At 32.8% G+C, this 27521-nt stretch overlaps 3 protein-coding genes across 10 annotated transcripts in view; 2 read left to right on the forward strand and 1 right to left on the reverse strand.

Moving 5' to 3' along the window:
- Positions 1-6804, forward strand: mts (protein phosphatase 2 catalytic subunit mts). 2 transcript variants are annotated; one of them, XM_077444539.1, is made up of 6 exons: positions 350-562; positions 620-826; positions 2519-2728; positions 2813-3117; positions 4200-4439; positions 4522-6804. In XM_077444539.1, the coding sequence occupies exons 2-6, from the start codon at positions 725-727 to the stop codon at positions 4592-4594; spliced, it is 930 nt and encodes a 309-aa protein (XP_077300665.1). In that variant the 5' UTR covers positions 350-562; positions 620-724; the 3' UTR covers positions 4595-6804. The 2 variants fall into 2 exon arrangements, with proteins under 2 accessions (XP_077300663.1, XP_077300665.1); XM_077444537.1 differs by having other exon boundaries at positions 1-826.
- Positions 6790-17482, reverse strand: LOC143921292 (solute carrier family 25 member 16-like). Of its 5 annotated transcripts, none has more exons than XR_013261419.1 (8): positions 17342-17482; positions 15045-15279; positions 12275-12501; positions 9169-9351; positions 8941-9097; positions 8724-8865; positions 7574-8020; positions 6792-7458 (listed from the first exon to the last, which is right to left on the reverse strand). XR_013261419.1 is itself a non-coding variant. In XM_077444534.1 (7 exons), the coding sequence occupies exons 2-7, from the start codon at positions 15106-15108 to the stop codon at positions 7846-7848; spliced, it is 948 nt and encodes a 315-aa protein (XP_077300660.1). In that variant the 5' UTR covers positions 15109-15279; positions 17342-17482; the 3' UTR covers positions 6790-7845. The 5 variants fall into 5 exon arrangements, 3 of the variants coding, with proteins under 3 accessions (XP_077300660.1, XP_077300662.1, XP_077300661.1); XR_013261420.1 differs by having other exon boundaries at positions 6953-7458; positions 17123-17372; XM_077444534.1 differs by having other exon boundaries at positions 6790-8020.
- The window catches only part of MFS3 (major facilitator superfamily transporter 3), an 18886-nt gene continuing 5139 nt past the window's right edge, over positions 13775-27521 (forward strand). Inside the window, exons 1-5 of one of the 3 annotated variants that reach the window (XM_077444531.1) lie at positions 13775-13863; positions 18139-18344; positions 25323-25537; positions 26139-26223; positions 26297-26445. In XM_077444531.1, the coding sequence (XP_077300657.1) occupies positions 18308-18344; positions 25323-25537; positions 26139-26223; positions 26297-26445 (486 nt within the window). In that variant the 5' untranslated portion in view covers positions 13775-13863; positions 18139-18307. Of the gene's footprint in view, positions 13864-18118; positions 18345-25322; positions 25538-26138; positions 26224-26296; positions 26446-27521 lie in introns of those variants that run through there. The other 2 variants (XM_077444533.1, XM_077444532.1) reach the window with 2 other exon arrangements.

Raw genomic sequence — 27521 nt, forward strand, 5'->3', positions numbered from 1 at the left:
AAGATTTTATATTACGGTTGAGAAGCCCTGCCATATAAACTAATGCAATGTAATCTGCAGTTCATATGCTCGGAAAGTTTTTTTTTCAATTTAAATACGTAAATATTGGATACGGTTGAACATTTTGAACATTTTTGAACATTTTGTCGCTTAAACATTTTGTCGCGGGTACATTTTGTCGCGGGTACATTTTGTCAGTGCACTAATTTTCGGGTACATTTTGTCGTTGAATATTTTGTCCTTGCACCAATTGTCGTGTAACCGTGGAGAAAACGACGATTGGAATATGGAGCGGCGAACGGGCGAGGTGGCGAAAAGCGAGCGGCGGTCGCCGTTCGGTGCGCGAGTCGGAGGCAACGGGTGTGGGAGCGGGTGCGGGTGCGGGTTCGGGCACGGCTACGGCTACAGCTAGGAGCCGAGCGGCGGGTGACGTCACGGTCGGCGGCCATTTGCGCGTTCGTGTTCGTGTTCGTGTCGGCGGACTGTCGCGGCCCGATCGTCGGTTGTCGATCGTCGCGGGTCGGAGTGCTCGAGCGCCGCAGTGGCGGGCGTCCCTCGGAGAGCGGACAGCGGATTGCGGATTGCGGATTGCGGATTGCGGGGAGCGCTGAGCGGTGAGCGGTGAGCGGTGAGCGGTGAGCGTGGAGCGTGAGGCGTGTGAGCGTCCGAACCGTCGCCGAGCGCTCGCACTCGCACTCGCACTCGCACTCGCACGGCCGCCGACATGGAGGACAAAGCCGCTCTCAAGGAGCTCGACCACTGGATAGACCAGCTCAACGACTGCAAACAACTTACAGAGACTCAGGTCAAAGTGCTCTGCGACAAGGTAAGCCGCCCCCGCCCCCGCCCACCCACACCCCTACCCCCCACCCCCCACCCCCACACATCGATGCGCGCCCCGCCCCACCCCGCAGAGGCTGAGCCCCCCTCTCCCCTCCCCCCCCTCCCCTCCCCCGCCCCCGCACCGCCCCGCTCGGAGACTCGGACGATGAGTCACGCCCACTTCGAGGAAGTCGCCGAACACTCATCAAGTTTCACCATCAAACCTGGCCAATGTCATCCCAACTCTACCCCTCCACCTCCCCTCTCCTCCCCTCCCCTCCCCCTGCCTCTCGCAACTGTCATCGATACAAAATAAAAAAAACGATATTCATTTGTTCTAACGTTAAATTCAAATTATCTCGATTCTTTTTTTTTTTTTTTTATATCATTTTCCCACACGCTCCATATCTATATTGTACTTCAATAAAAATAACAAAGATACTTTTTTTTTTATCAATGTCGCTTTTTCTTATCGACGGAGTTTCTCTCGTTTGATGGCTGCGTTACGTTTATGTTATTTTCATTCTTAGATGTTTTCAAATGTAGATATATATTACTCATCGAACGCTTGAGAATGAAGACAGCACTGACCTCCGAGTGTTTACTCGACCTGGATGATGCATTCGATTATAAATCACCGATATGGGATTATGTAGAAAAGTTGAAACGACGCGAGCTTGAAAAATGTTCGCGAAATCCATATAAACAAACTATACAAAAGTACAAATAAGACGCTGTCACTACTCGATTCAATCGTATGTGCACAATTGTACGTCTTATCTTCAATTTGGTACTAGACGTGACCGGTGTGTTCTTGGAATGTAGGAAGTGGAGCATTCGGAGGTGTAAGACTTGTGCAACGTGGATGAACAATAAAAACAAAACATTTTGGCCACGAGACACTAATTGTCCTAATATTTAATACAAATAATGCTAAAACAAATATGTGTAAAACCTTGACTGTTTTATTAATCGATAGGAAATGTACACAGTGTAATCTTCACGAGTGTTTAACACGGTATTGAATAGGACTATGTAGAATAAACGATGCATTATCATTTTTTATTGTTTGCTCTGTACATAAAAATATAGTCAAAGTATTGATTTCGCTATTTTTGAGGTTAAACTTATCGAATTGAAATATTACCAAGTATTTAGATACGTGCTATGAGATATCCACAGATATGTGCTATGAGACATACATATGTATATAGTAAAAATTTAGATCATTGATATGATAACTTGGTGAATACATATTTATGTGTACACGATTTTCTGAACTAATTTAATGAGATTTTCTGGTGTGCTCTGTTCTGATGAATAGGAAGTGAACCACATACATAGATGTTCCTTTTATAAAAGGTATAAAACCAGTGGCGTACATTGGTTGTTGATATTGGGTGTGTTGTGTATGAAAAATTGATCTTATGAAAGCTTAATTAAAAAATTAATTTCTAAAGAGCGAAGAATCGAATTAATGTATAAATAATAATAAAATTCGTTTTAAGAATATCACTTTTTTTTTTTAATTCCTCATATTCAGCACACCCAAAATCAACACCATTGTAGACTACTGCATAAAACTCTGGTATGATTCTGTTTTTGATCTCATAATACATACTCTCATTTATAATGAATTGTTATCTTCAGGCAAATAATGGACTAGATTGTTAACGTTTGTGACGCATGTTTTCAGGCAAAGGAAATATTAACGCGCGAGTCAAATGTGCAAGAGGTGAAATGTCCGGTGACCGTGTGCGGGGATGTGCACGGTCAGTTCCACGATCTGATGGAACTGTTCCGCATCGGTGGACGCTCCCCCGACACCAACTACCTGTTCATGGGTGATTACGTGGACAGGGGCTACTACAGTGTGGAGACCGTCACCCTACTCGTCGCACTCAAAGTCAGTATCGTGCGGAAATGCGAATGCGACAGAGGTCACGTACGAAGTTATTGAACGTGTGTGTTTGTTTTGTTTTGGTTGCAGGTGCGGTACCGCGAAAGAATAACGATATTACGCGGTAACCACGAGTCGCGACAGATCACTCAAGTATATGGATTTTATGATGAATGTCTTCGCAAGTATGCCAATGCGAATGTATGGAAATTTTTTACCGACTTGTTTGATTATTTGCCGTTGACGGCGCTCGTCGACGGCCAAATCTTCTGTTTGCACGGAGGCTTGTCACCGTCGATCGACACTTTGGATCACATTCGGGCATTAGATCGTCTGCAAGAAGTCCCACACGAGGGGCCCATGTGCGATCTGCTTTGGTCAGATCCAGACGATAGGTATGTATTCATCGATATTATTATTACAGTCTTTCGAGCAGTCTATTAGTGTTTCTTGTTTATTTCTATTATTATTATTTTTTCGTTCACATCTTGATCTGTCTATTGTGCTTTTGATCTCTTTATCTTGCACAATGCTTTGTCATTTTAATTTCCATTATTTATTATTAATAAATTTATCTCTTTAATAGTATTGTATGAATTATCAATACAATAGTTTCTTGAATACATTTGTAGGGATCGTTCCTATATATGAAAACTGAATATTGAGTTTAGGCTTCGATATTAAAATGCTTATTATAAGATTTTGAAAGAATACTAATTTAGAAATAAATAAATTTAGCTTTTCTTGTTTAATTTTACTTTCATCAAATCAAATATATAATTGCTTTTTGATGAGTGTAAAAATAAAAATGTATAAGAACAACTTATCCATAATTTCAATTTGATTATGATGTGATTTCAACCATTTATTGGTTGTTAGTGCTAATTTTTGTTAAACAATGTGAAACTTTAAATGTTTTTTCATTTTTACAAGACCTCTTCTAAAGTTTGCTTAATAAACGATTCAGTATCTTTTCCTACAGTCTTCCGATCGTTTTGAAACTTTGCCATTTTGCGCGGTTTGATCAACGATGCAAATTTAAATAGATTCTGATAGTTCGATGGTGAAAAATTATCGTAATAAACACTTCTAAATATTCGTAATTTTTGAAGACGGTGACGTTTAATAGGTAGTAACCTTATATGTTTGACTTTTCGCCACCCACTCGTCTTGTCAGATTTTAATTGTTTAAACGCCTATAACTTTATCGTATTCACATTATATCTTATAAAATTTGCATTATAGGCTCTCATTATCTCTCGTATATATTTTTACTTAACTCTTCATAGGTTTTGTCATTCTAAAATAATAATAATCATATAAAGGATGTGAATAAGACCGTAATTTGGTGATGCCATATATAAGTAATGTGTATATTCTTCCTCCTTATATCAAAAGTTATTAATTTTATTCCTCTTTGCTTTCAAATATATGTATGTTTTACAAATGAAATTTATAGTTATTATTTTTGTTGTAGGGGCGGTTGGGGAATATCTCCTCGGGGAGCAGGTTATACGTTCGGGCAAGACATTTCAGAAACTTTCAATCATAGCAACGGATTAACTTTAGTTTCCCGTGCCCATCAACTTGTCATGGAAGGGTACAATTGGTGTCACGATCGCAATGTAGTCACTATATTTAGTGCACCCAACTACTGTTATCGTTGTGGTAATCAAGCTGCGATTATGGAGTTAGACGACGCTTTAAAATACTCATTGTAAGTCTTTCTAGTAATATCATGGTTTATTGTTTATTTGTGATTTTCAGTGGTGTATAATTTTCTCCTTGTATCGTTTCAGCCTCCAGTTTGATCCGGCACCAAGGCGTGGTGAGCCACACGTAACAAGAAGAACGCCAGATTACTTCCTTTAAGCAACGCCTTTTTTCTCTATCACAGTCCTCTCCGGTACACACCCCGCCCAAAAACAGTGTTGTTGCACGTGGAGATGTTGTGCCCAGATTTTAGTGTTTTGTCATGTGTTGCCATCCAACGGGTGTTTGTATACAAAATATTTATGAAAAAGCAAAATGTTAAAACCGTATGCTGTGGACGTATTTTGCCTGCGCCGATAGTGCAATCTTCAATTTCTATGTTTTTATCTTTTTTTTTTGTTTTGTTGTAAGTGTATGTAATAGTTGCCAATTACTCCATCATGTTCTGGACGTTTTATAAAACATGTTGAGGAGAGCGTTGTGCTCTCGTTATATGCTTTTTACTATAAATTCTTCATTATGAATACAATCTTCCTTGTAGATTGTCATTTTTTTTAAATACATGTTTAGAAACTTGTCACTGATTACTTGTTCGTAAGTTTTTTGAAACGCGAGTGACACCCTTTTTTTTAATCTTGTCTAAAAAAATAATGATAATGTGCATACTTCACACAGCATTTAAACTTATTCACTTTGAAATAACACAGCATATTTGATTTTAATATGCCAACATTAGTATAATGTGATTTCATATTGTATATATGCTTCAAATATGAAATATTTCATTTGTATTAGGAATAGTTATAATTTGACAGTAGTTGTCAAGAAATATGAATGAAAGGTAATTAAAAAAGTGTGAAATATATTTAAAATAATCATCATTTATTTTGCAAACATCTTTGACTCACACGGACTGAAATTTACTGGGTTTTCTCGCTTTTTATGTCAGATATAAAAGAACGATCCTCAAATGAAGTTTGAAGCTCTCTTAGCCACCTTAAAACTAAATAATAAAAAAACTCTGGAATGGTACGGTTTACATGTGATTTAATAATTGTAAATCTGAACTATATAACCAAAATAAAACTAAATCACAAATACTTATATTGTTTCTCATTTAATTTTGTTCTTTGATCGAGAAGAGCATTTAATCGTGTAATTATTTCAATTGAATGGTACAAGTAAACGAAAGTAGCTTTGGATTATATATTTATAAGTAATAGAAAAAAATAAAAAAATCCCAATTAAGACGGTGTAACAACTTATGAAAAGCCGGTTTTAGCTGAGGTTTAACATTTCGGTTTTTTTTTCTTTTTCTTATAATTTTTGATTTATTGCCTTTTTCACAGTTTAAAGTAAGTTTTTACCTACATTATTATAGAAAATAATTGCAGAAGCATTTTAACGTTTTTTTAATGTTGTGTTTTTGATCTAACACTGCACTTTTTTATTATATGGTGATTGTGTAACCCCACTGGATTCACAGTTTTAGAAACATTCTCGAGAAAAGTGCAGCTGATGTGCGCGCATCTAGCGACCAATTTATGTTCAGTGTACTTTTTAATATTATTACTAGTTTAATTTAATTTTAGCACAATCAGTTCAGTTCATTGTTTTGCGACATGTTTTGTGTTCTTGCTTATTCAAACATTATTCATAAATAATCAATGGGCATTACGCGTGTCTACAAGAGAAAGCATTATTTTTTATATTAAACTAGTATTTATATGTAAAATTTTACTTTATTTGTCACTAGTGTTTTTTTTGATTTTATAAATTATCATTTACTGTTCTCTGATGATTATCACTATTTAAAATTAATAAATTTTACCGATACATGTCTTTTGCCAAATTTGACATGTTTGATACGTTTGTACCAAATTACATGGTTTCAAATTATTTTTATGTATAAGTGTATTGTTTGGTATATATATATATATACATATATATGAGAACTCCGTTGGTAAAGTCATAGATTCATTCAATGTTAGATAAAATAATTAGTTATATGATTAAATGAAAAACAACATACATATTTATAATTAATAAATTCAACAAGAACACTCATGTGTATTTTAAAATTCATTTTTACCTTTTGATACATGTGGCGCTTTTTAATGTTGACGGAAGAGTTTAACCAACAGTATTTATAATTTTCTCTTAGGTTTTATATCGAATTAAAGTATTATACTTTTTGCGTAGTGAATACTAAAGCAAAGAGTAGAGAAAAATAAAAATTATCATTAGAAAATAAAGATACAAATGCATTGTTTCGATCAAAGTGATTTTTCTATTCAACATGTTGTTTTTGGGGAGAATTAAACGGTATTAACGTTTATAATGAAACAATAAAAATATATATAAAAATAATATTTATACCAATAAAAGGAAGAAAAAAAATAATACAAAATATAATAAAAAGTCGTCGATGATATCTTTGTATTGTTGAACGAATACACTTTCTGTTGCATTTCGTAGTATTATTTGAATGTGTTAATATACTGGTTTTTTTGCTTTCAGAAAATTTAAATTTTTTGATATATATTATTAAGTACATACTGGCAAAATGTTAATAGTTAAACAATAAAGCTATATACACATAAAGACTTCAACTTGTTTACTATAAACACTTTAATGTTTAATATTCCTACATTAAACATACTTTGAATAAATAAACGTTCACAAGAGTATAATAAATATACAACCATTAAGGCAACATTACATACATATTGAAATATATGTGCTGGTCAAAATTATAATATCGTCAAAAAAACCTAACCTAAAAAAATAAAATATCAATACAATACTTTTTATCAAACCATACAAAATTGACTAACTACTAACTTTCTCCATAAAAATAGTACTTAATCATAACAATAATTGAACCGACTGGTAAACTGGTTGAGATTCAACGTATGTACTTCAATGTTCAAGGCATTCCTTCAATCATTGTTTCATGGGAATATTTATTTATATTTAATGGCTTTGAAAGTATTTAATCACTTCGAAACCTTAACAGAAGACTTTTGAAATGTTTTCGAACGTCTTACCAACTTTTTAGTAAGAATTAATACCTTTCGGTATTATGTATTAGATTCACCATTGCACCATAAAAAGACAAACGTAGGAACAACCTGCCGTTCTATTCAAGAGTAAGGCGATGTTGAAAATACTTATTTTAAAGAATAGCCAATTATTTAACTCGCTACTAATGGGGCCTCACATTGTCTAACATAACCACATCGGAAATGTTCTATAATGTCATGGAGTTTTCGTAAGACACCAACTATTCAGAGTTGAATTTTTTTATACTTAAGAGCTGGTGTGAAAATTTTCTATATTTATAATAAAGCTATTTTCATAGGTTTCATAGATGTGAATACGTTGTGCGTCCAGTTTCGAAGGCGAGATTAAATTTTCATTCCAGTGTCCAGGTTGAGCGTCTGCTTCATCAGCTCGTATGTGGAGAATGAAACGGCAACCATTGGAATGGCTCTCAAATAGTTAATGCTCATACCTCGGTATAATCCTTTAACAACACCATCTTCCTTGTATATCAGAGTCAGTGTTTGAACCATACCCATACTGAAAATACATAAAATGGTTAAGGTAAAGACGATATATGGATGAGTTGCAATTTAATTTAAAAAGCACTTTAACCACATAATATTAAAATTTTTAACTCTAGTGACATTAATATACATATGTATGAGGTCAATGGTGAGCTGTGTTAGCGCTTGTAAGATTTATAAATAAACATTAAATACACCAGATATTACCAACCTTCTGCATTTGGATGAATATGTAGAGAAGATCATACATGTAAGAAGAAAAAACACATTGAAAATTTTATAAACCCATCACCAGAGAGAGAAGAAAATTGCTTTAAAACGTAATATTCAGTTATTGTCAGAATTCACCGTGAAGTAAAGTTAATTGGTGCATTTCAAAGAAATTAATAAATGTAAATGCTCCCTTAAAGGTATTTGAAGTCGAGTTGGATAATTGTTCCATTGAATTTTTTTATAGCATTACTAAGTGCTTAAAATAATCACAGAATTCAAAGAAAAATATATAATAATATTCACAATTAGACCTGTAAATAAATGATTCGTGCACAATACTTGGAACCATTCATACCCAAATCAATATATTAAACACCTGCAAAGCAAAGAGATAAGAAAGCAGGGCTTCGATACCCAGTGGTAAACTTTAAATTAGGATCAGGTAACCAAATACTAGAAGCAAAACCTTTACCTATTCAATTCAGCTTAAATAAAAAACATACCCAAACTTTTCCGTAAGAGGATTCATCAGCGCCAATTGCATCCGTCTCCGAGTTACATCCAACGGATACGATACAGATTGAGCTACGGCTCCTGCAAATCCTCCACACAGCAGTTTAGCCGGTATCGACAAAACTAAACCACCTAAAACCGCAAAGAGTCGTTCAAATCCGCCAACAACATAAAACCATAATAGCATACGGGGAAATTAAATATTACCAGAGTTTCTGTCGAGTTTACCACACGCATATTGTGGTATATATTTCATAAACATATACTTGAGCATTTCAAAGCAGTAGAAAGAAAGGCCAGCATAAGGCACCATACCCATTAAAGTCGGTACAAAGCCTCGATACAAAGCTCGTACGCCGCCTTCCTGAATTGACGAATTTTAGATTAATATTTAAGATATAAATTTATGTTAATTTTGATAGTAGGAAATCAGACCGTTTTGAATATTGTTACGGCTGCATTGGCGATGCCCGTATATCGAGTATCACCGACTACTTGGAAAGCTAGACGTGCTCGGATCGTGTCCAATGGATAGGTAAGAGCTACAGCCGTCACACCAGCTCCAGCACCAGCTATGAATTTGTCTGTGTGTCTTGGTAATCCTAGTCGCAACAGATACTGAAAAATATAATGTATTTTATAAATTTGCAAATGGAGATACAAAAGCGAGGTTTCGAATTGTGAGTCAAATTTAATACTAAATAGTTTTATTCAGTTGCTTTTAGGAATTACAGAATTTTCAACTTGAGCTGATTTGAGTACTTGTAAACCCTCTTTCTATTAAAATTTGTATAAAGATAAGATACGATCAATACCTAGAATTTTTGTTTCAGGTAAAAATTCAAAGAAAATCCACAGAAAAAAAGATGATTAAGATTGTCTTCAGGTAGATGCTATTTATTTTAAGATCATTTTTTTAAATAAACGGTCAAGTTTCAAGACATTTTGAGATTGGTGATTAGACAACTGAGCAGAGAATAAGAGAACACGCGACTATTGAACGCAAGACAACTAAACACAGCGACAAGCGCACACAGTGACAAGTTTATGTATAGACTACTATAGACTAACCCGTAAAAAATTAGAAATAGTATTGTAGGAATATAGCACGACTTGTGCTATTACGAATCAAAACCAGTGATCTCATCATCGATCGATCCCCTTAGACTATTCCAGAAGAAAGAGTTCATCGCTCGATCGTAAAACAAACGAAACCCAACAGTGTCGTCATCAGGATACCATAACATGTGTCTTAAAAAGACATTTACTCGTGGCACACGACCGCATTCTTAAATGAGCGACGTCCTGGCGCTGACGCCACAGCTATAAAGCACGCGCCTCGATAATAGGTCAACACGTGTCCTGGAAACGAAGACAAAGCATCTGCACGCGGCACGCTTCAAGCCAGAACGTATATAAAGCGACGCACCAGCTCCCAACACCAGAGTGAACATCTGGAGTTCAACCAGCTCACTTCTCCGAAGCTCAACCTCTTCGTACATACAATGACCATTGTAACAATTGAACAAAAATAAACGATCCTCTTTCAAACTCAATTGAGTTTCCATAGGCCGGGAAACGGTCGAAACCTTTAACCCGTCCTATAGTATGTAAATTATAAAATACTTATGTTCTTTTGCCATGGAAGCGTTTCTAGTTGCCTCTATACGTATATTAAAATAAAAAAAATGAAAAAAAACACATGATTTTTCTCTTTGGAAACAAATTGAATTGATAATTGAAGTAAAACCAGACTGCAAGTGTAGTTTATGTATATAATATTCGTTTAGAAGTGCGATTGATTTAAAAATAAATGCACCTTTTCCAGGTATTCAAAGTCAAAGCATACATGCAAGGTTTCCATCGACCGATCAAATCGCGTCCTTGGGCTAAGTGTGATTGTGGACACTTTTTGCTCTGTTCAAATAAAGAGATTCCGGTCTCTTGTTCTTAATTAGTATTCAAAACCGAAATTGTAAAGAACAAGTTTTATAGTATACATAAAATACTATGTACAACGCGTGCCGTCGAAACGCGGATGTTAAAAACGAAGCCTACATGATCACACGGCGAAGAATGTCACTTTTACCGGTGATTGCGAGTGAAAATTGAGCGAGCGGGTCGAAAATTATTGCGAAAATTGCGAAAGTGAGGAAGGATTCCGACAAGAGACATTGCGGAGTCATCTTTAATGTCAAAGATCTTTTTGTTCGGTGGAAGAACGTGTCGCTGTATTACGCAACGTGAGAAGCTGAAACAGGTAATTTTACCCAATATAGCTATTTGGTAATAACTAACATATACACAGTTTACAATTTTATAGCGTAGAATAACGATATATGACATTACGACTCACTTTGGATTCGTAAATATGCTTATAAAAGCGTTACTCAGAGACTTCTAAAGAGAAGAAGCATTATTTTATGATTTTTTGATTTCAGTATAAATTTGTAATAAGTATGCATAATTTACCGAATTATGAAATTGAATGACAAAAAAAAAAAAAAAAATTCAACGTCGAACACATAATTCAATTTTAAAAATTAAGTAGATAATTATGATGAAATTTCAAATGAAGAAAATCATATTTTAAATACCACATTAACACGCCAATAATGAAATTTAGCCACACATTTTTAGGTTGAGTGATCAATTAAATTGAATAAACGCAACTGTATTATTGAGTAAGCCAACTTTGATCAGAAAAATTGGTAAAAAAATCGTTTTAAGACCAAATCCGGTTTTTCAATACGAAAAACTGATAAATTGATAACGTGGGTGAGAAGTATGACAAGGATAGTAGATAGAGTGTAGTGGTTGAAATGGATATGGGCGAGCCGCGTGGCTAAAAGAATGGACGAAAGGTGGACAAAAGAAGTGTTAGAATGGTACCCGAGAGATTGCAAAATGGTAAAAGAAAGACCGCATGGAAGAAGTGTGGAGTGAGATGGATGAGAGTTGCCCAAAGTGAGACGAGCGGAAGCGTGTTGGAGAGGCTTTCATCCTCTGCCAGGAAGTGGATGGTGAATGGCTGTAGATGATGATGATATTATATTGCAAAATTTGACGCTTAATTTACTCGGTTTTTCTTTGCGAAAATATTCTTAAATAAGCGTATTTAAAGAATAAGCTTATAAGCTAAAATCTGCTCTAGTCATGAATTGGTGTGTGATTTTAAATTAAAGCACGTCATTAGATTTATCATCATTGAAACTTAAGATAAAAACTTTGAATTCAAGGGCGCAATTAAAATGATACTTAGTATACGTATATGTATAAATACAGTATGTAATAAGTTATTACTGATAACAGTGAACTCTAGCATTTACTTATAAAATTTAATTAAGTTTTTCGTCTGTGGGATTTGAAACACGATCATCTTATGTCTACCATTGAGTTGTGGCTCAAAATTTGCAAAATAAAATTTAATAGCTAATACATTTAACGAAAATACTTATTTACATATATACATATATTCCGTATATATTTACATATATACGGAAACTATTATAGATCTTATAGAAAAGTGGAATAAAATTACCTTTTTATAAATTTCGAACGAAGTAAATTGAGTTGCAGCGTAAGGGAATATTCGGACCATTTGAGCTCCATTTCCCTTATAGAGAGCTAATATGGATTCGTCTTTGACTATGGCTGCGAGTCCTTGGGGGACTCTCATAGACTTGTAACGAGGCTGGTGAGCTTGGAGGAGGATCTTCAGCCTGTCGAGAGGAGCTACAGTAGTCTTGGAGCACATCCCAGCGACGCCTGTAAGCATATACCCGGAAAAAAGGTAAACAAATTACGCAAAATTAGTCTTGGCGACAAGCCACAGAACGTACCGTTAAAAAGTTAAAAGAATCGACATGAAGTATTTTTAAAGTTTAAAATGTAGTACGATATACGCATGTCGAGTTGTTTTATTGACATCGAAATTCATGAGACATCGTACGATATTTATCACGGAAAAGCAAGAGTTATTTATCAGCTGGGAATATATGTACAAAGATAAAGCAGAAAGAAAGCAATCGTGAACAAATATTTTTTCAGTAAATTTGATCAGGAAAAAAAACATCTGTTTAACTGTTGGTGTGTGTGTAAAAGTGCACTAATGCCCTGAATAATGAAATAGAAACAAGGACACTTCGGTTATTTTCGTATTATAATACATAGTAAGACTAAAAATTAAAGAAAATCAACACAATTCAGACGAATGTGAAAGATCTTATTACTTTTTTTTCTGGATTTTAAACAATTTTGTTATTATTATGCAGCAAAAAAATTACATTAAAACACGTGACAAGGTAACATGTAGGAGTTGATTTACGAATACGAAATAATGAACGCGTTTCGCGTATTGGGAAGCCCTGTCAATAAATAATGCCTTAAATTATCACCCCTGCCACGTGTCCCGTCCGATTAGATCGAAAAGATTCTAAACTGTTTGAGTTTGCGTTAATCCTTGATTTCCTGGTAGATAAACCCAGCTCAAATTATATAATCTATTAGTGAAATATATGGGAGATAATGAGAGTCTATAATGCAAATTTTAAAAGATATAATGTGAAAAAGATAAAGTTATAGGCGTTTAAACAATTAAAATCTGACAAAACGAGTGGGTGGCGGTAAGTCAAACATATAAGGTTTCTCGCCACTTCAACTTCAACGTCTACAAAATTTTTGCATCCTTACATGTCTTTATTACGATTATTTTTCACCATCGACCTATCAGAAGCGATTTAAATTTCTATCAGTGACCAAACCGCGCAAAATGGCAAAGTTTCAAACCAATCGGAAGAATGCAGGAATTTCAACTGAATCATTAGCGAAGTGAAACATATAAAAGCCTTGTACAAAATTTAATTTAAATTTTTGGCTAATAAATTTTTTTTTTCATAAAGCCTGTAAATTCAACATACTTATTCGGGATAAAATATCACAAACAACTTTTTTTTTAATCAAAAAGAGAATTCAAATATATGCGTCAGTTGTTGAAATGCGTCGTATATTAAATTCGTACAGTGCAAAGGCGAATTTTAATAGTAGTGTGAAACGTGTTAAACAGGTAAACGGTTCACAAAAGAAATACATATGAATAAAGGTAAAGATTAAGCCAGAGAACGGATGGAGGTAAATACTTGAAATAAATAATTTTACACTTATGAATTATACATGAAATATCGTTACTGAGAGGAAAAGATACACACTAATTATAATAATAAAACGTATCGAAATATTTTGCAGTAATGTAGCGTGAAATGAGAATCGCTACAAATCTAATACTATGTATTCTCTATTATTGATCACGCAACAAGCATAATTAAGCATAATCTGAATTTTATCACCACAAAGAAAAGAAAGCTGATTTGGGTGTCGAGTTTCACCTGATGATTGTCTACACCTTGAAGATTGCATTAGTGTGAGTGTAATCGAGATTACTCAACGAGAATGTTGGTAAAAAGAAAGTGTAGCGAGACCGTGGTAATTTATCGATGATTTATGTTTTTATGGTGATGAGTACAAGGGGATATCGTATTGGAAATTCAATAAGTGTCAAGGTTAAGGCGTGGAAAAAACGTAAAAAAAAACAAAATAAAATTTTGACGATGTATGAAATTTTTAAAATAAAAATTGGTCGTGGCTATTTGCAGGTACTATATCTGCAAATGATTTGCTATTTGCTAATACTATATCTGTGAATTATTGGCTATTTGCAGGTACTATATCTGCGACTGACGCAAAGCCTTCTGCGCATGCGCGTGAACTGTCACTGTCAGCGTGTTTACTGTTAAAATTTTGTTTTAAACCTCTTAAAATTCAGTTCGATCTCGTAAAGTGACGTAGAGTAAAAAATATAATCCAAATTAGTTAATATTATTAATTGTTAGAAAATTATTATCATATACAACGTATAATACCTATGTACATACAATTACAAGCCGCGAACTAGCTAAATGATATAAATCTATTATAATAACGTGCGAAATTTATTTGCCTCATGTATAATGAACGATTGATTAAACAAGCCTAGCATAAATTAAATGTATGAAATTATAATCGGATTATAAGTTCATGCGCAAGCGCAGAAGGCTTTGCGCCTGTCGCAGATATGGTACCTGCAAATAGCCAATAATTCGCAGATAAAGTACCTGCAAATAGCCACAACCATAAAAATTTACGAAAAACTCAAATATTCCATACTAAATGCAACAGGCAATAATGGTTATTTGCTTATGCAAACTTGAGGTACAGTCTTTCTAAAAACAAAAACAATTGACATTGATTTAAAATAAATAAAAATAAAAACTCACCACCAGCTAACAGTGACTTGAGGATAAACTCCGAATCGTTCTTCCGTTCCATGGCTAAAGTCATATTTTTTACGTCCAAATTTAGAAGACGTATCCAAATATTACGTCACGGAGCCAGTCAAATTAAAAAAACGATCACTGATAATGGTCACTGCGTGTAAATATATCAATACGGTACACATTGATTTCGTACAGCTACCATCCACGTCGCTATCTAAACGATGTCATTAGTTATCTGCAAATAACAATTACAACATAAAATATACGTAATAGTCGTATCGAGAGGAATTTTAAAAGAAACTAAACATTAATGGAGAAAGTTCACAGCTGATATCGGTCACATTACGCACTCAAAGTTCAGCTTGGGTATCAATACTTAAAATGTTGCACTATACAATTACGCGTCAGTTTGAGATGTCAACAATGGGCAAACAAACAATTTGTATGCTTATTTAAATAGTACAATTACTAACAGAGCTTCAAGTTGAAGTTCTACTGTTCTATTTCAACTCGAAGCTTCCAAAATAATACTAACAACGATATGTTCACCTGACAACAACAGTCAACTGGCTTCGAAACAATTCATAAGCAAAATGTCATTTCATATCGTTTAAACCTTATATTGTAAAGATGTGCATTAATAGTAAATACGTCAATGCGATAATTCTGTCAAAAAAAAAAAAAATGAAACACTCTTCGGTTGGGCAAGGTAAGAAAATTCTGGTTAGGTCAAGGGTGAGCAATGATTAGAATTTGAATGAGGTTTTTTTTTAAACTATTATCATATTTCGTATCATAGATCAATGTTAAAATTATATTAGCATTTCAATCGTTCAAAAAGTTGTATGAAGTATCTGTTTAGAATAGATAATATTGTAAATCCATGTATAAGATTACCATATATAGTGAAAACGCTTATAGATATAATGGTTTTTGGTTTAATCTAAATTCATGACGCGATATACATATGTATTTTTTTGAACTCTGTACAGGCAGGTATGTCTAAGAAGAGATAAAAAAACATAATATACCTATTTATATATTTGGTATTGTTATTAAGTCAGGGATTCTTAAGCTTAAAAACACAAAATCTCTCGAAAAAAAAAAAAACAACACTAATAATATTTAATTTTTAACTTCTTTATAAAATATTTATTTTATTTTTTAACCCTTTGAGTGCTGACGTATTTTCTGTTGAAAGCCCGCCACGCTGAAAATTTCGCCAACATATACAACTGGAATTATTTAGAAATCCAATAGAAAGCAGGTAGCTAATCCAAAAAAACCCTAGATCACTACCCTAGTTTAAACACATTTTTTAAAGGTGTGTTAGACTCTCTAATACATCTTGCAACAATATAAAATAAATAAAATAAGTCTATTAATGAATTCCAAAACCAGTTCCATCCAAATGTAAACAAAATCTAAATGCTAAGCCATAATCTAAAATACTCAGCAGTTAGGGATTTCCATCGAGAAATTCTGCTATGGTTATAAATTCAGAAATTCCGATGTAAACCAGTCTTTATAAACATTGAAATGGATTACACGACCCATGTTCAATGCTACCTGGAAAGGCTTAGCGGGCAGTATTCTTGTTTATTTTTTACATACTCCTAAAAACAACGCCTATGGGCGTATTTCAGGCTCATGGATTTGTTGGCAAAACGCCGATCGGCGTTGGTCAGCATTCAAAGGGTTAAGAAAAGAGAAACTCTTCCTGGAAACGTGATTGAAAGAGCTGAGTTTAATCAATTTATTTATTATAAAATTAAATATAACTATGGAAGAATGAAAATAAAAAAAGAAAATTGATTTCTCATTTTTCCCCTTTGAAATCGGGGGTCACGGATCACTGATTAACAAATTTGTTTTTTTACACTGACGTTTATGATACATAGTTGAGGGGTTACATTTTTTTATCACAGAATCTTTCGATATTTTGATTGCACTTTTTAAAGAAAACTTGACGCAAAATGTATCGCGGTCGAAATAAGTTGGTAGCACTTGTGAGCTGATCTCTAATTGGCCGAAAAATTTAAATAATTATAAAACAAAAGAAAATTATTTAAACAAACATTGTAAGAATGAAATAAATTTTCGGGACACACACGGGAGACGAGGAACGTCAGTCGTGTGTCGCACTGAAGCACTAAAACGCTGAAAGTACGGTTCGGAATGTGTCGGATATTTTACAGAGACGTGAAGGCGCGCGCCGTGCTCGGCCACTTTCTCGTTACTGGAGAAATTCCAGTGTGTTTAGAATGTCCACAATTGGGATGACTTTCTCCGCTCACCTTCGCTCGATGGCTCGCGTCGGACGACTCCAACAGCTGACGTTTCATCGCCGCTTCCACTTCCACCTCGACTCCGCTACCGTTATGTTATGCTCACACCACTACCCGACCGTTCACTCTTAACTGATGCACTACTGACATAAACGCTACCTGCTTTACCGACGCTACAGACTCACGTGACGTGCATTTTATAATATTTTGACAGGTGTTCGACTATTTTTTAATAACTGTTATCACGATGAATTATAGCAAAAATGAATGGTTTCCATTGGATGCTGATTTGAGTCGGAATACAAATTTAGTTTTAAAACTATGCCAAAAAGAATGCTAGGTTATGCGGAGAGCGACGAACTCTGGCGTTAAAAATAGATATTATACTTTTACGCGTAAATGTGAGCTATTAAATAACTTACATAGATGTCTCAAAATCAAAAATCTTAATTTGAGACTAACGATTTTGTTCGTGGATAATATCAAATTAAATATGTTTAAATATTTTTTAATTTATTATTTTTTTTATTGTTTAATATACGTTCATTTCAAAAAAAGCTTATGATGAATCAATACTGCAACTAATAAATATTCAAATATTAAAATAACATCTAAATTTTAAAGAATTACATAGATGTCGCAATTCAATTTTCCCGAATTTTCCGACCCTGTCGATAGTTTATCAATATGCAATCTTGATTAGATTTTGCTCTCTGCCCATTTTTAAAACAAAGTCAATTTTATAAATTAAAACTTATCTTTTAATGTATTTTTTTGATCTTCGTCAGTACATATTTCTGTTGCAGTAAGTACAAGCCGTCGGTCACGTCAACCTCTTGCACTCGTCACTCTTGGACAAAAACCTCTATTCAGTCGAGGGCGAGAAGTTCTCCGATTCGGTCGTGTTTCTTTCTCGTCTCGGGAAACGTTTCTCATTGCTGTTTCCCCAATACAAACTAAACAAAAATTAGCACGATGGAGGAAGTTCCAGCAAAGGGCAACCCATTTAGAAGTGAGCTTTTATTATAAATCCTTATTTGTTTCGAAAATAAATTCAGTTATACACATTTACGTAAATATACATACAGCCACAATATTTCGAAAACAATATTTTGTGTGAAACATATCGACATTTAATTTTGCACGAGAAAATTTTTGCTTTCTCGTTGAAAAATATATAATTTAGCAAATTATTTTAGTTTTCATTTATACATACATACTATTTGATATGAATACAAAAAAGCTGCAAGTTTGCCATATCAACGTTAAAATGTGACGTCAAGGTCACGGGGTCAATTTTAAAAGCTCTCGAAAATTATATATTTTCGCTTTTGTGGCAACATCGGTCAATCTAAAATGTTTTCTGTAACTCAGACGACAAAATTCAACGCGTTTTTTGCGCAAATAGTAAAACCGGTCGACTTGTTATTAAATCTTTGTATAATGAATAATTGTATTTACTTTGGAATTATCATAAGTCGAAGAATACTTCAAGGCGAGGTCATATTTAAGCGTACCTATCATAATTTTACCAAGATTATTTAAGTAATACATTTGTCTATAATTGAGAGAAAATTTATATGACAAACATCAGAAATAATGGTTTCAAAATTTATATTTATAGAAAAAAATAGATTTTAAATATTACATCTACTAGTAAGAGTAATTTATTTGGATCAAATTGTTTTCCCGAATTTTTCATAGAAATTTTGATCAATATAGACAGTATTGAATCGACTTTAATAAACTTAGCCCATTTAAGATGGATCGTTCTATCGTAAAACCTTTTTATTACTCAATCATGCTGACTTAATGTCTTTATAGTAAAACATTAGAAACTATAAAGATAGATCTTTATAGTAAAACATTAGAAAGTTTTCTATCGATATTATAAATTTACTTACATATATTATCGTAATTATTTTATCTTTTTGTTTTAATTAAAATATACATATTTGGGTCTATGTATGTTAAAGTTCTTCAGCTGTATTCATCTAAGGTATATCTCTTCCTTTATGGCATCTCATGTCATTTTTGCGATCTTTCTTTTGTCTCCAAGGTATGGCATTTTTGCTTATTAGAATGGATCAACTGAGAATGCATCTCAGAATGGAAGTACATATCACTATGTATATAAGAGGTATGATTGTATATAAGAGGTATGATTTCCGAAATATAATGGAAAATTGCATGAATATTTCTAAACATTTTGTGATAATTTATAAATTGATATTGAGTGGTAGATGAATTTTTGGCGGTATTGATTATTGTAAGCTGCTTTATTTCTTGAGAGAAATAAAGTTAGATTTCTTTAGAAACTCAAGTATGTATGTAAATGTTTGTATAGGTACATGTAAAATACTTTTAGACGATTTGATTTACAAACCTCTTAAAATGAAATTCTAAAAATTCGTCTTGAAAACAATATCGGATTCAGCTACTTTTAGACTTCAGTTACTTATTGGAATTGATGCTCTCCGTTTTAATGAACAATAATCTTATAATCATTCATTTCATGTTATATTGGTCTTTTCTCGTATTATATTGTACATCGATCTGCCTATGCCTAGATGTAGATATATAAAGTTATGTGTATAAATTGTGTTCGTTCAAATGATTCGTGCGCTTATAAATAGCAATACATATTGTTGAGAATTTGGGTTACTTGGAAGAGATTTTAATAATATGCGATAAATCAATAAAACAGGATTCGAGACAACTGCAACACTTTCACGTGTGCAACGTTAATATGTCGCATTCCGTTGCGAAAATACACCGATTTCTTGGTGACCTTAAGCGTCCTTTGCGAGATTTTTCAAAAATAGATGCACGGTTGGGATTTTATCGCATGGGTTTCCTTTGGCCGACCTTCGATGACCTTCCGGAAATGGGTGTGTCTTTACTCGACGGACGACCCTACGAAAGTTCAACGATTGGAAAATTAGAGGACTATTTTCACTACTATTATCGTCAATTACTGGTGTTTCTGTGATGAATTTGTATGCTCAGTAATTAAATTTCACATATGCTCTTTATAGAATACCGGCTTTTAGCACCGGAGAGTTTGGAAGGGTTGCCAAATTTTTTTCAGAATATTTATCACATTTAAAAAAATGAAGCCTAATATTTTCCGTACGACATAAACAACTTAACCTAAATTGCTGTAAGAGATATTGTACACGTTTGTTATGTTTTCAAAATACACACGGAGATATTTTTATTTAGTTGGGTGAAAGTACTTTTACAATGGAAATGTATTTAAGAGGGCTGGACACCAGCGCCTTGTCCATACAAACGTATTACATTTCTCCCTTTCTCAATTATGGCACTAGAGAAATTATTTTTTAATATGCTATGGATATTCACCATTGGCATGCATCTATCGTTTTATTTTTTTGATTAGTTATTTTTTATGGGAGCTAGGAGCCGCCAAACATCTATAAAATCGCCTCTTTTTTACACCCACGAAAAGAGTCCAGTGTGCTTATTTAACGGTCAATTTAAAAAAAAATACGCGCATAGGTGCATATAAAATATCTTTCTCATAACGATGATGAAATTTTTTTTAAAAATTGGTCCAGTTTCGGAGGAAAAATTGGAGAATACGAAACCTCGATTTTGTCGATTTAAAATACGTATTATCTGGTCAAAACGCAACTGTCGCATTCACTCAATATATATATTGATATATATATATTTTCGCATTCACTCAATATATACATTCACTCGATATATATATCGAAGAAAGGAACGGCAACAAGATTAAGGTTTCGGGTGTACAGCCCTCTTAATATTGTTTTTAGGCAATAAATATATGTTGATAGCGAAAAAAAAGCTGTTTTACTAAAATCCGTGTTACTCTATACGCAATGAGACTTTATATGTATGTAAATTTTTTAAAAGTATTTAGAGATGTACTAGATAACATATATACAATACATACCAAGTATGTATAACTATTTATATTTTATGTTAGTTGAATTGTTTGGAATTTAGTCTTTTAGAACCTTGTATCGGCTAGTTTGTATGGATTAATCAAAGAATGAGTCAAACACTCGACATCCTTTTTGACCTGCTATTCAAAGGAGCTGTTAAGTGTATCACAAATTTAAAATCAAAAATAAAGTATGCCGAAAATATCGTATATTGATTAACTGACTGTTTATGTACAATGAGAAGACACGTTGCAAAAATTCTCCAAAGCAAGGAGCCCGCAAAAAATTATTTGACACTCGTTAATCAGCAATTCCTGCTGTGGACTCGAAACATTATTTTGTAATTAAGGAAGTAATTAATTAAAATAATTAATGATTAACCTACAATTCATTATATTATTATTTTATTAATTATTAATTAAGTTTTGTGCACAGATTGCTTAAATAAATTAATACCGGTATTTACCGGTAGTCAGTTTTTCATTTGGCAGCAGATACCGGTAGTGAGAAATTTTGAGAAGTTTCCCTAAATCTCTATCTTACCCTAAATTACATATGTATGTATGTACATACGTACATATGTTATGATAAATGTGATAAATTGTATATTATTAACAATTAATGATTAATGTGATTGATCACATTAGGAAGGGGGTAAGTTGAGTTAGGGTATTAAAAAATGTATTGAATAAGATTTGATTAGGTTGGGTTTGTTAAATATAGAAAAAAAAAGTTAGAAATGTAGACATTCCCTCCACCGTGTTTGGGCACAAACTGACCTCAAAGTCAACATATAAAAATAATGGATTTCTTTCCAGTACCTCTGATAGTATTAATGAATCACATTAACCCGTTATTATTAATGAAAAAATACTTGCCGGATACAATAGACGAAAATAAACATTATCTTTCTCTTTTAATCATCACCCAATAGCAGCTGTAATATATTTTGTCGATGAAATTCGAACAATTTTAATATATTTGAAAAAAAACGTTCACAAATTTTTGTAGTTAGGTGAAGTGAAGAAATTTAGAAAACACCAAATAACAGAAAATTAGTACGCTATGCATTACGCTAGCGCCAGCGATTCTGTAGATTTATAATTATTTAATTAAATTTGATAGTTGTATAAGTATAACATATTGTGTCAATTTATTCATCGATTTACAATTACATCTACTATTTTTATCGATGCTTGTTATAGGTTTGGATTAAAATTTTTAGACAAGTCGAGTCGATATCTCACATTTTAGTAAATCAAAAGGAATTTAGTTAATGTTTTTTCCGAAATAAAAACTAATTCAAAATCAATCACATGATTCGTTCCGAGCACACGTTCAATCTTGATCTAAGTTGTGTAACTTGATTTTTATCTAAGGCGTAAGAAAAAGTACACGTTTTTATCAACTGATTGATTTTTTAATCATTCAATCACACAGCTGTGAATCATACTTCATTTTGAGTTGTAGTATAATAGATTAGATAGGAAATTTTCGTGAATAATATTTGAAGTACGTATATATATACATATGTACATATACCTACTGATAATGCACACGTGCTTTCCTTCTCCATACTCATCCCCGTCTCTTCTTAGTTGATATATGTATTATATGTATGTATGTATGTACATAGATACATTCAATAATTTTGTTGAAAAGGTGTATTGAAAACGGATTATCTTATGGTTCATCATTTGAAGCTTTCACAAATTTGGCACTTGAGTTCAATCAACGACATGTCAATTAATCGCTCGTTTTTCATATTGCATCAAGTGCTATCCAAATTTATCGAACGCATTTATAACGCACGACCATGTCATGACAAATGAAGTGGCAATTTCTGGCATGCGTTATCATCGTCAGCATATCAACGATGGGAGTATTGGCAAAGTGCTCTATTCGTTGCGTTGTCTTTGCAAAATAGGTAATATGTATGTAGTTATTATTTGAAAACAATGAAAAAGTTATAACGATTAGATTTCATTACTTTTATGCTTAGCATTATATCTATTAAGTCCGAGTAAAATAATTTATAATATTGACAAAGTGCATACGGCAATGTTTTCATTATATATGTACATATGTATGTGTAGGATTCAATTCATGAAGGAGAGTATACTAATTTTATCGGATTTCAGATTCGGATGTGACCAACCCACGACTTTATCTATGTATGTATTTATTTGAGGATCGGCTATGACAGCATTTTCGATACATGCTTGAGCGTTAATGCAGGGAAACTCACCCAAGGCAAAAGTTCTACTTCCGGTTGTCGGATTTTGTTCAAAATGTTTTTATTACTTAAATCATTATACATATTATAAGCATAACCTATCAAGAAGATGGAAATAATTCAAAATGTCGAAAAAAAATGGTTTGGTTGAAAAAATTACTATTTTCGGTTTAAGAATTCTTTATCAAAACCTTTGTAGCTCTAAGTTAGTATATAAATTTTCAGCTTGATACGCCCAGTAGTGTGGAAAAAATCGTATAGTCATAAACTTTTCTCAGAGGAGAAAGTCCCACTTCCGGTTTATCAAATTTGTTAATTTTTTATTATTTAAATGACACTGATATAAGGATTATACTGGATTTTTTTCATGAAAAGCACATATATTTAAAGAGTTGAAAAAAAATGTGGAAGAAAAATCGAATAAGAGTAAACTGCCACTTCTGGTTGACGGATCTTCACTTAATTATATATGTTACTTGGCATTAAGTTATATATATATATATATATATATATATATATATATATATATTCATATATATATATATATATATATATATATATATGAAACTTCTATATATGAAATTTCGGTTCAATACATTGAAAGATTTTGAAAAAAACATAAAAAAAACCTCGATTCTCTAGAGTAAAAGTACTACATATGTATGAACATATGTACTTCTGGTTGAAGTAAAAGTATTTAAAAAATATAAGTGTATGAAATACATCATATGAAATGTAAAATGTAAAAAAGTTTCAGTTTGATCGTTTGTGTGGAATAGGAGATAATTGAATCCATGAATATTGAATTGATAATTGAATAATTGAGTCAACTTAAAAATTAACATCGTATCGATAAACATTTCAGTAACCAATATTAAGTTTCAGTTTGAAACGACAAACGGTATTCAAAAAATCAAACACACATACTCACATTTTTTCCACATCACGAAAACGTGATCAGTGAATCAGTCAAAATCTCGAGTTTGAATTTTTGTATGATTCTACGTATGTATGTAGTAGATTTGGTATGTATACGTATTTAGTATGGCTACGTATATATGTAGTAGATTTGGTATGTATACGTATGTATTTGGTATGGCTACGTATGTATGTAGTAGATTTGGGAACAAAAATAAATACCAGAGTATTCAGTTTTTGAAGGAAGTAAAATAACAATCCAACTCGAAGTCGTCAAAAGTATGTACATACATACTTACTCACATAAATAAATCGTAGTTATATACAAAATTTATAAATAGCAAACACATAAAGCAAAATTGAATTGGGGGATATTTTTAGTGGTTTGGGAAAATCAAACAGTCGACGTTTGTCTGAATGCTTTCTATATCACTTTGATAGTATCGACAGAATTATCGGAGTTAGAATTACCTTGGTAGAACTCCCCAGCAACGTGATTGTGAAAGATGATTATTTATTTTCAGGGTTTGCAGTTATATAGCAAAAATGCTATATACATAAATTTTATATTGAAAGTTAAATAAAACATTACAAGGATCCATTTAACTAATATGTAATACACTATCATAATTTTCAATTTTATTTATACAGATTATATACATATGTGGTGTAAATATGGATTACAAAGAGTATAAATTGATTTCTTTGTATGTTAGATTTCACTTGATATAAACCTTATCTAAAGTTACGTATATAATATCGCGTAAATACCGCACAAACTTCCCGTACTGTTTTCCAGCATGTTTAAAATTTTCTACTAAAAATATCTATTAAATATATCATATTAAATGTATTAATATACTGTAGCTGTATTGCATGTGAAATTTATTTATTGCTTCAGAATTAATACCAGCAAGATATGTATTGGCCGTTCTTGGGTCTATTGGAATGGGTATTGTTTACGGATTGAAAGTAAACTTATCAGTGGCGTTAGTTGGAATGTTAAATCATACTGCGCTTCATGAGCTATCTAAGGAGTTATCTCATGATAATACTACATCAAATGCACAAGAGGACGATGGTTGTGTGGCAGAAAATTCAACGACCACTGTTGAGGTATGATATTAAGTTAATTGTAGTTAAAAACCATGCACAGAATTCACATTTTAGAAGTATTGTGTGGAAATCATACAAAGTTATGATATTTAATATGGTGTTTCAAGAATAAAGCTCAAAAACAAAAATAATTATATGATAGATGTCAAAGTAAAACTTTTTATTGCATTCAGGTATATTAATTACATATATAAGATACCTACAGAATCATAGTAGCTTTTAAACACTTGGAAGTGATTTGTCAATAAATATGAAGTACAAATAAATAAGCTGTTCAACTTAATGGAATTGAAGTGAAATAATACACAAATCAATTTAATTTGAGTATATCAATTGAGCCATAATATTCTTCTTCAGAAGATAATTTGATGACTTTTGACATTAATAAAAATACATTCGCGTTGTTCATAAATGAGAACAATGTTATTTACAAATCAATTGAGTGATACTTGAACGAGTGTATAGCATTTAATTTAAGACTCTTCTTAATGAGGGAATGTCAATTGAACATCATGGCACATAAGGTTAAGAACCATTGACCCAATTTTTTTGGATTTAAATTTTACACTATAATATCATATATATATTTTTTAATTTATAGGATGGACCATTTTTATGGTCGGAGCCATTGCAAGGAATGTTATTGAGTTGTTACTTTTGGGGATATTTCATATCTCAAATTCCAGGTGGGCTGTTTCAACAATATTAGAATATAATCAAACATATTGAATTCGACTAAGTTTTAATATTAAATTGCAGGTGGCAGGATTGCAGAAATGTTTTCCGCAAAGTGGGTCATGTTTTTCAGCGTATTTATAAATGTCATATGTACACTTTTAACGCCGGCAATGGCAACTTGGCATTACGTTGCCGTCATCGCAATGAGGATCGGCGAAGGAATTGGTGGCGTAAGTTACGCACTTGCACTTGCAATAAGACGACATAATTGTGTTTTAGAAGCAGTAAATCCCGCATGACGTGCTGTAATAAATGTGTACTAATTTGGGTACCGAAATAACCGCGGCACGGCATGATCAAGTCTTTCTTTTCAATTTATTTGTACACTTAGCGTTGCCAAATTAAGGAAATCAGCTAAATGTTATTTTAGATTAAGTCAGTCAGGAGAAAATACGTTTAGATGTATGGAGGTTTTATCAATGTTTCACTATGGATGTTTGAATTGAAAATACATAGTTTCACTATGGATGTTTGAATAGAATAACGAGTAAAACAAACAGACGAGCATACATACACTATACAAGCATAATGGTTATACAGTATACTAAATACAAGGTCAGATTAGACTTTTAGCACACGTTGCAAAAGAAATAATGATTTTTTTATTTATATTTTACCATGATGCCATTACGGGTTTTGCCCTAATGCAATGACTATGGTATTGAAACTTTTATATATATAAAAATTTTACCCCAATACAATACCTATGGTATTGAAACTTTTACATATATAAATTTGAAATCATATTCAAATGGTGGTGATAAATAGTGAGTAGAATGGTTTTGTCAGTAATATTCCGAATAAATTCTCTTCAATCAAGGTCAACCCAGTACTTGAACCCTGGATCCTCTCGGTGGTAAGCATTAATGCAACCACCGAGCTATACTGCTGGTTTTAAATATTAACATTATTACTAAACTAGTGTTGTACCCGATGGCATATCATCGCATGGGTGTTGGCATATTATGTTATTAAATTAAAAAAATTTTTAAAAGAAATGTGTCGCCGGTCATGTGTTCCATCCCCACACGGTCGAATTTTTTTCAAACACTTTTAAATACATTTAATTTAATATTTATATTTAATTGTTTAATATGAAAAAAAAATGGTAAAAACTACCTAACTACCTACATAAATGTAAACAATATAAAACACCAATAGAAAAATTAATTAATTGAATAAGTTTTTAATAGATGGCGGTAAATTCTCTGCCAAGAGGAAACATTGGTAACCAATAGTATATATA

The sequence above is a fragment of the Arctopsyche grandis genome, chromosome 13, assembly GCF_051622035.1.
Source record: "Arctopsyche grandis isolate Sample6627 chromosome 13, ASM5162203v2, whole genome shotgun sequence".
Taxonomy (NCBI): domain Eukaryota; kingdom Metazoa; phylum Arthropoda; class Insecta; order Trichoptera; family Hydropsychidae; genus Arctopsyche; species Arctopsyche grandis.

What these genes read in the sequence shown, in the direction of transcription:
- mts (XM_077444537.1), top strand. Translation starts at nt 725, where the DNA reads ATGGAGGACAAAGCCGCTCTCAAGGAGCTCGACCACTGGATAGACCAG. An exon ending in TCAAAGTGCTCTGCGACAAG is followed by an intron (nt 827 to 2,518) that starts GTAAGCCGCCCC and finishes GCATGTTTTCAG; the next exon opens with GCAAAGGAAATATTAACGCG. An exon ending in CCCTACTCGTCGCACTCAAA is followed by an intron (nt 2,729 to 2,812) that starts GTCAGTATCGTG and finishes TTTTGGTTGCAG; the next exon opens with GTGCGGTACCGCGAAAGAAT.
- LOC143921292 (XM_077444534.1), bottom strand. Translation starts at nt 15,108, where the DNA reads ATGACTTTAGCCATGGAACGGAAGAACGATTCGGAGTTTATCCTCAAG. An exon ending in CCGTAACAATATTCAAAACG is followed by an intron (nt 9,098 to 9,168) that starts GTCTGATTTCCT and finishes TCGTCAATTCAG; the next exon opens with GAAGGCGGCGTACGAGCTTT. An exon ending in TAAACTCGACAGAAACTCTG is followed by an intron (nt 8,866 to 8,940) that starts GTAATATTTAAT and finishes TTGCGGTTTTAG; the next exon opens with GTGGTTTAGTTTTGTCGATA.